The following is an 8,016-nucleotide window of genomic DNA, read 5'->3' on the forward strand; positions in this document are numbered from 1 at the left end:
TTTAGAAGTGGGATTTTTCTACTCTGATTTATAAGTAGATAAAACTTCAAGGTATACAGCTGGAGAGGAAATCAATGTGTGTGTGTGTGTATGTCTGTGTGTGAAAACTTCAGCTTTGTTTTATGACAGCCAACACAGGGCAAGCCCTCAAGAGTTCAGCGCTTACATTTAGACTCATACAGATCTACAGCTGCCTCTCTGGCCCAGATGGCTGCAATCATTTGCCCCCGGCCTGCCTCCCACCTCAGTTGTAAAAGTTATGATGTTCTAGGCCAAAACATAAAAAAGGCTAAATGATATAGGGACGGCTCATACAGAGTTTATTCTGGTGTATGTGTTGGTAAAGGTGCCACTTGCCTATGTTGATAAAAGTTTTTCATACCATGTTCAAACCACTGGGAAAATGTAGATAATTGGGATATCTTACCAACAACATTAAGCAGATGGAAAAAAATAGGCAACATACCAAACACACCTTTTCATCCTTAATTCGAATTATCTAGCCAAAGAGTATATTTTGTGGTGGATCATGTTCTACTGTATAAGGCATTCCCTTCTCTCCTTAGTGTTGTTCAGAATTATAACTGAACAAAATGCTACGTGGCTGGCCTGTGAGCTATTTCCATACCTCAATGCTCATATTCATGGCACATTCTGCCTGCTTGTTTTGGTCCTGATCCAGCCATCTGCCTCACTGAACTCGCGCTCGGGTTTAGATATATGTTGAACTGAAGCCGTAGCTGTGACTTGCGATGTTATTTTGGAGTCAAGTACCCGAAACTTAGGGCAGAGGGAACATCTGTCCCCAGGCTGCTGCAGGAGCTGCTGGTTTTGACGGGCAACCTGTCATTGGTGTAGTACAGGCTTCACACTGCTTAAGCTTGTTCTTGAGGAGGAGACTGCCCAAGAAACAAAGCTTTGATACTAGCGTTTAGAAAATGTAGCCACGCTGAATGGTACCGAGTTGCCACCGACCATTGGCCCCAGAATACTCTCTTCCTTACTGACAGCGCTCGGTAAGCCTAGGCTTGTCTACGTGCTAAGGAGGCTCAAACTTACTGCCACGAAAGATGCTGAGGTGCCTACTCTGTCTAAGTGTGCTAAGGATTTAGCAAGGCAAAACGTGTGGTCCATATCTGGTTAAGAAAAGATTAAAAATAAAAAGACATTAAAAATCAGAAAACACTTTACTTTCCAGGAACAGATACTTCATGCAAAATGAAGAAGCAGCCCTGTGGCTGCAGGCTATGTGTTTATAGTTATCAGTCTGAAGGGACTACTCAGTGGCTGCTTTCAGCAATCTTGTGAAGCTGTGGTGGATTCATTTACATCTCATTTAAATCAGCTTAGCTCTCACGCTGCCCAATGTCTTCTATAACAACCTGCCTAAAGCCACCTTTTCCAGCTTCATACTCTGATTTGAGCTTGTGGTTCAAAGTAATGCTTAGAAAAATCCTGAGCAGACTCAGCAGAAAACATTTACATTTTATGCAAGATATTTTTGATGCAGAATTGTATTTTCATGTACTTTTCTTCCTTGTTGGCCTGTGTCTGCTCAGGAGCTTTGCAGAGCTCTGCTGTGCCCGTGGCCAGCCTGTTGGGAAGGCTGGACGCAGAAGAGCTTTTGCACAGCTTCCAGTTCCAAAGAAGCAGTTTCTCCAAAGGATCCACTGTGTGAACTCAGTGCTAAAGCTTCAAACCACTGCAAACAAAGCTTCAGGATGTAACTAAAATATTATATTAAATTCTAGCCTAGACATAATTTGAAAAAAAATGAGAAAATTCTTCAATATTTCCTGAGCTATATAAACATAATTTTTTTTTCTTTTGCATATACTGACTACTAAGTTGTTGAAACTAGAAACTTCAAGCTGTGCTTCTTTGTTAATCCTCAGTAAGCCTTAAAGGAGTCTGTGTTTGAAGACAATCCAGAATTTTGAAATTATGAAATCTTAAAATCAGCAGTTTCATACATGCACATTACAAAATTAGAAACCTCCCAGCTGCTTTCTCAGTGGAGAACCCACCCTGAAGTTCAGGGGAAAACTCTTGGGAGGAAAACCCCTAGGGAAGCTGTTTCTAAGGGGGGCTCCCTGGCTGTGCACGAGACTGCCAGAGCCTCCAGGGACGTGGAGCCAGGGGAGCCTCTCGTGCTCCGCAGACCTTCACTCTTTCACCCTGCTTTGGGCCCATAGCGATGAGAACGTGCAGGGATTAATATGTAGCATTATTGATCCATTTTGGTTTGCTTTCCAGATAAAAGCTGGGAATTAATCTAGCTTTACTATGGCATAAGAAGTGGGAAGTGATGCCTTCCAATGTTAATGTATTCCTCAAGCTCAGGTCAAATCGACTTTAGTGTCATTGTGGTAATTTAGATCAAGAAAGAATGTGAGCGCTTGAGCAAACAGCTGCCCTTGTGCACTGAAAGAGAAAGGGAGTTACCCTGGAAAGTTGCATCATGAGCATAACCTTGGGACCGGAGGTTGGTTGGTTGGTTCATCGGTTCGAGAAACCTGTGAAGTATTCCTGCCGTCACCCATGAGCTGAAGGGTTTGCCAGGTCACCACCACGGCTCTCTCTGGGAATGTCTTGCTCTAAAGCTTCCGCTGCAAACGGGTGAACAAAGTTGTGCAACAGGCAACGAGCGCTCAACAGCTGCCTTAGCTGGAACCCACAGCCCGGGGCTCTTCTGTATGCGCCTGAACCGCTTCTGTACTAACTAGAAGAAACAGAAGATGCTCAGTGAAGAGCCATCCATGTGTAGTCTGCAATAAATGAAAATAATTGTTTATACTTTTCAGTTGCATATTATTAACTGAGCATTTCAGACAAATTTTGGTTACCTTCCTGTGCCATAAGAGCTGTGGGCATTTTTCAAATTTGAGGCATTTAGAATTTAGATGCTGTGGCCTGTCAGTATTTACTTATATTTAATTGCTTACTAATGGTGTAATTATAATAACAAATTCCAGATGATTCATCATCATAATTTGCTTTCTGCATTTGAGACTAAATTCAACCAATTTATTCTGAAGAATTAGCAACATTTGCAGTGAAAGCCGAAAGACGATATGCTTACATGTGTATTGTAGCCAGCATATGAAATAATTTCCTGAGGGGATTGCTCAAATAGGATGCCTTGCTGTATACCAGGTAGTTTCTTAAGAACATATATAACTGAGGCTAAGTCTTGATATTGGTTGGTTAAATATTTGTCAGGTTTACATCATAGGAATTTCATGCTTGGGTATATGATTGAAAAGCCCTAGCTAGGGAAGCTGAGTATTGTTTAGGAATTGTCTGTGTGAAATTGTCTGTGTATGAGTATTTTACCTGGCGCGTAGCTTTGCCAAGAGGCAAATCAGTGTGGAAGACGTGGCCTGTTGGCTGTCCCCCCAGGCTGTTGGCCATTCACCCCTAGGTCCGGCTTCAGCATCATGGAGAAGGATGGAGGCGTCTCTGGTTTTAAAAAATAATAATAATAATAATAATTACTTCCATTACTTTAGAGAAAGGTGGGACTTTCGGCAAAGTTGGCTTCTCAGGGAGGCATGGGCCGACTGTGCTGTGGTCCTGCTCTGTCCTCTGTCAAGACAGAGGAAACGTTGAAGGTTTAAGTAGGCAGGAACTATTCTACTAAAACTGCGGGAGGAGGCAGGATTTTAAGAGCGTGCTCCAACTGCTGCAGCATCTCCTGCCTCGGCGCCCGCTTGTGTATCTGGGACAGTTGTGTGGCCGGGCTGCAGCCCCCGCGCGGGGAGCAGGGAGGAGCGGCGCTCCCGGGAGAGCGCCGGCGGGCGCGGGACAGGGGCAGCGCCGGCGCTCACTGCAAGGGGCAGTGCAACCCCACGGGCTGCTGCGATGCGTGAGCCAGGCTGGAGCTTCTGGTTCTGCGAAAACAAATTCGAGAGTAAAATGGAACTTACGCAATTATTACAGATTGGCAGGCATTAAAGGCAGCTCTGTTGCCTTCCAAGATTTTGGCTGGGAAGGCATCATATGAAAGCAGGTTTTAAGTTGTTTCTGGACCTGCAGACCCTAGAGTTTTTCATTTTCTAGATAGCTCAGGAAGCTAATCAGATTTGGAATATTAGCAAAGCATGCAAAGACCTCCAAGCTCCTACTACCAAAAAATAATAAAAGATTTTTAAAGAAGCTTCATAGTGACATACCTAGCAATTTTACTTATGACTGAGAATTTAATCTATTCTTTTACTTAGAGAAAAGCCTTCCTCAGGTTACAAAGTGCTGTTATATTTTATTTTTAGCATCTAACTGATCTCCTGGCTTTTTTTTTTTGATACTTACTACTGCCCATACTGAATTCATTTTCTAGTCATATGGATGCCATATGTATTCTTTACACATTGACTATATTTCAGAATTTATTATCGTATCCTTTTAATATACTGCTATTACATGTTCAAAGTCCAGTATCTTTATATGCTATGGATATGTTTACCACTAGCAAGTTATGAGGCATTGTAAAAATCATATTAATCAACCTAATTTTTGATAATCATTGCAAAATGGGAGCATGTGAAAACTTGTTGCAGAGGAAAGCAAGCTACCTTAAAAAGTTATGACCTTACGTATAAAAACATTTTGACTAACTCTCAGTTTGTAGAAGTAACATTTCTTTGACAACTTAGGACAGAAAATGACTGCTGAACAAGAGACCTAATGATGAAATTATGCTTTGCTTTAGAGTGACTGCTAAGAAACATCTCCTGCATGTTTTGGCCACAATATTGGCAGTGTGGGTATATTTGGGCCTCTTGCTAAGGAGATAAATGCCAGAGTGTGGAAGTGTAAGTATTCCAGACTCCAGGGGGGAGCAGAGCCAGGCTCCGTAATGAGCATGCTGGCAGCTGATTCAGTTATTATAATATTAGTAATATCTCTTCTAAGTAATGGCCCATGTTGCGCACTGCTGATGGAGGACCCCGAAGCAGCAATCGCCAGGGCTTCAGTGCTGCGTGTGCTGCAGGAGCTGCTCCCAGGTCAAAACTCGGGAGCACTAGTTCGTACCATAGGTTCCTGCTTGGGAAAAAGCAGTGCAGCTACTGGCATTCTCCGTTTGGTCGTTTGCATAAGGGATGCCAGAGAGGTCTGTGAGTCTGACTGTTACCTCTAAAACAGTAGTCTGCAACTGATGGTTCACAGGCAGCACGTTGCCTCTGAGATCTCATATTGCTCAGGGCTAAAAGGAAATTAAAAAGTTAAAAATGAGGCCAGCAGGAGGATATGATGCTGCTGTGTCATGTTACTTGTTCCGTATTGTTGCCCAGAGGCCAGAGAGCTTTGGGGAACCACTTTTTAAATGCTTCTAAAGTGAAACAGATGTCATTCTCTCTTTTCAGCAAATGCTGTAGTCCAACCGCGTCGGTCTTTGTCATTTACATAGTAAAAATCACTCCACGTGCAGGAATGTTTTCCGCTGCAGGGATGCACGTAGGTGTTCATGAGTGAGTTTCTTTTCTTCCTTGCCTGACCTCTGTTTGTCTCCTCTCTGCCTCCAGGTACCAGATACACACAGGACTTCAGCATTCTATCATAAGGCCCACCCAGCCCAACTGTTTACCCCTGGATAATGTGACGCTACCTCAGAAGCTGAAAGAGGTTGGTTACTCAACCCACATGGTTGGCAAGTGGCACTTGGGGTTTTATCGCAAAGAGTGCATGCCCACACAGAGAGGATTTGATACTTTTTTTGGCTCGCTCTTAGGCAGTGGTGATTATTACACTCATTTCAAATGTGACAGCCCTGGGATATGTGGCTATGACCTATATGAGAACGACAACGCAGCTTGGGATCATGACAATGGCATCTACTCAACACAGATGTACACGCAGAAAGTACAACAAATCTTAGCTTCTCACAACCCCAGGAAACCTATATTCTTATACATTGCTTACCAAGCTGTCCATTCCCCTCTTCAGGCACCAGGCAAGTATTTTGAACATTACCGATCAATAAATAACATAAACAGGAGAAGATATGCTGCCATGCTGGCTTGTTTGGATGAAGCCATAAACAACGTAACTCTTGCTTTAAAGAAGTATGGTTACTATGACAATAGCATAATCATATACTCTTCAGATAATGGTGGGCAGCCAACAGCTGGAGGAAGTAACTGGCCTCTCAGAGGAAGCAAAGGCACCTATTGGGAAGGAGGAATCCGTGCTGTTGGTTTTGTCCATAGTCCGCTTCTGAAAAACAAAGGCTCTGTGTGTAAGGAGCTTGTGCACATCACAGACTGGTTCCCTACTTTGATCACTCTGGCAGAAGGGCAGATTGATGAAGATATGCAGCTGGATGGCTACGATATTTGGGAAACCATTAGCGAAGGCAGACGTTCTCCGCGGGTAGACATCTTGCACAATATCGACCCCATTTATACCAAAGCCAAAAATGGGTCGTGGGCAGCAGGCTATGGGATCTGGAACACAGCAATCCAGTCAGCCATCCGAGTGAACCACTGGAAACTACTGACAGGAAATCCTGGCTATAGTGACTGGGTACCCCCTCAGGCTTTTAGCAACGCAGGCCCTAATCGCTGGCATAACGAACGCATTTCTTGGTCAGCTGGCAAAACTGTGTGGCTTTTCAACATAACTGCTGACCCCTACGAACGGGTGGACCTTTCTGCAAGGTATCCAGATGTCGTGAAGGAGTTGCTGCGGAGACTCTCGCAGTTCAATAAGACTGCCGTTCCTGTTCGGTATCCACCTAAAGACCCGCGGAGTAACCCCAAGCTCAACGGAGGAGTTTGGGGTCCGTGGTTTAAGGAGGATGAAAAGAAAAAGAAAGGAGATAAAAATAAAGGTGCAAATAAACAAAAGAATAAGAACAAGAAAAAAGCAAATAGGAAAAAAGGGCAAACTTTTCGTTGCCGCACACATCTTGATGGTGGATAAACGTGAGCACGTTCTTTTGCCAAGTCTAAGTCAGCTTGGCTTGGCCTTCTTGAACTTCTGACAGAACGTGCTGGAAATGCCAGCTCTGCACTATGGATGAAAGCTCTCATCTCCTCCTTTGTTCTCAAATTCCACCTGCACAAGAAGTCTTGAGAGACTGCCTTGAGTGTATGCAGACACACATGACAAACTTTCTCCTCTGGAGGATTAGTGGTGCTCAGCCACCAGGACTACATTCCAAAGAACAGTGGGGATAACGCCGAACTTCAGTAATCCCATTTTTGATGGACAAATGGTGGGGTATTTTCATGCCTAGATTAGTCTGAATTTTTGAAAACAGTGAAGAAGTTAGTGGTAGATGTTCTCAAATAGATACATCATTCATAGGGAGAAAGGAAAAACAAAGCTTGACTAATTCTATCGTTCAGAGTGTTAGTCACCAGTTTTCATACAGCACAGCAAAAACAAAAGCCATCAAACTAACTTTTTTTGGGTGTGGGTGTGTGTGTGTGTTTAAGTGTGTGTGTTGGGGGCTGAGAGGGAGGGCAGTGGCATAGCCTGGTAGGAAGAAAGCTGCTTTGAATTAGACTGTCTCTCTTATATAAATCAGAACTTTTTTTTTTTTCAATTCCCTAGATGTGCTAAGCTTCTCTCACTTCCAGTAAAACCAGAAAGCTGTTATTCAGCACACATGAACAGCTAGCACATGCCTTGAATAATTTATTATAGTCAAAGACAAAAGCACATCACCAAAGTGAATGTAATACTTAAACACTTTAAGATAACTATAGTACAGTACATAAAAGGCGTAATTTATTTTATAGCACGGTAGTCTTCCAGTTACAGCACAGTTCTCTTACTTTAAAACATTAATTAGTGGGTGATGCAAGGCACCCCTTTGGGTGCTAGGGTTGGGTTTTTTTTGCCTTTCATTATTAATTTTGCTTCAACTCTATCATTCAGAGAGTTTTATTTAACAGTCTAGATCCTCAGAGTGCCGTAAAACAAGGAAGAAAATACTGTAGACAGGATGAGGAAAGGAGAATGATTCAGGTACATCATTTTGTTGTGTATTTGCCTCCAGTTATTTTG

At 43.1% G+C, this 8,016-nt stretch overlaps 1 protein-coding gene across 1 annotated transcript in view; it reads left to right on the forward strand.

Annotated features, from left to right (window-relative positions):
- Positions 1–7,032, forward strand: part of ARSJ (arylsulfatase family member J) — a 32,011-nt gene extending 24,979 nt beyond the window's left edge. Inside the window, exon 2 of the mRNA XM_010228098.2 lies at positions 5,526–7,032. Coding sequence (XP_010226400.2) covers positions 5,526–6,924 — 1,399 coding nt within the window. The 3' untranslated portion in view covers positions 6,925–7,032. The remainder of the gene's footprint in view (positions 1–5,525) is intronic.
- The last annotated feature ends 984 nt before the right edge of the window (positions 7,033–8,016 follow it).

The sequence above is a fragment of the Tinamus guttatus genome, unplaced genomic scaffold (assembly GCF_059628265.1).
Source record: "Tinamus guttatus ecotype Peru unplaced genomic scaffold, ASM5962826v1 Tinamus_guttatus_pri_ptg000202l, whole genome shotgun sequence".
Lineage (NCBI taxonomy): Eukaryota > Metazoa > Chordata > Aves > Tinamiformes > Tinamidae > Tinamus > Tinamus guttatus.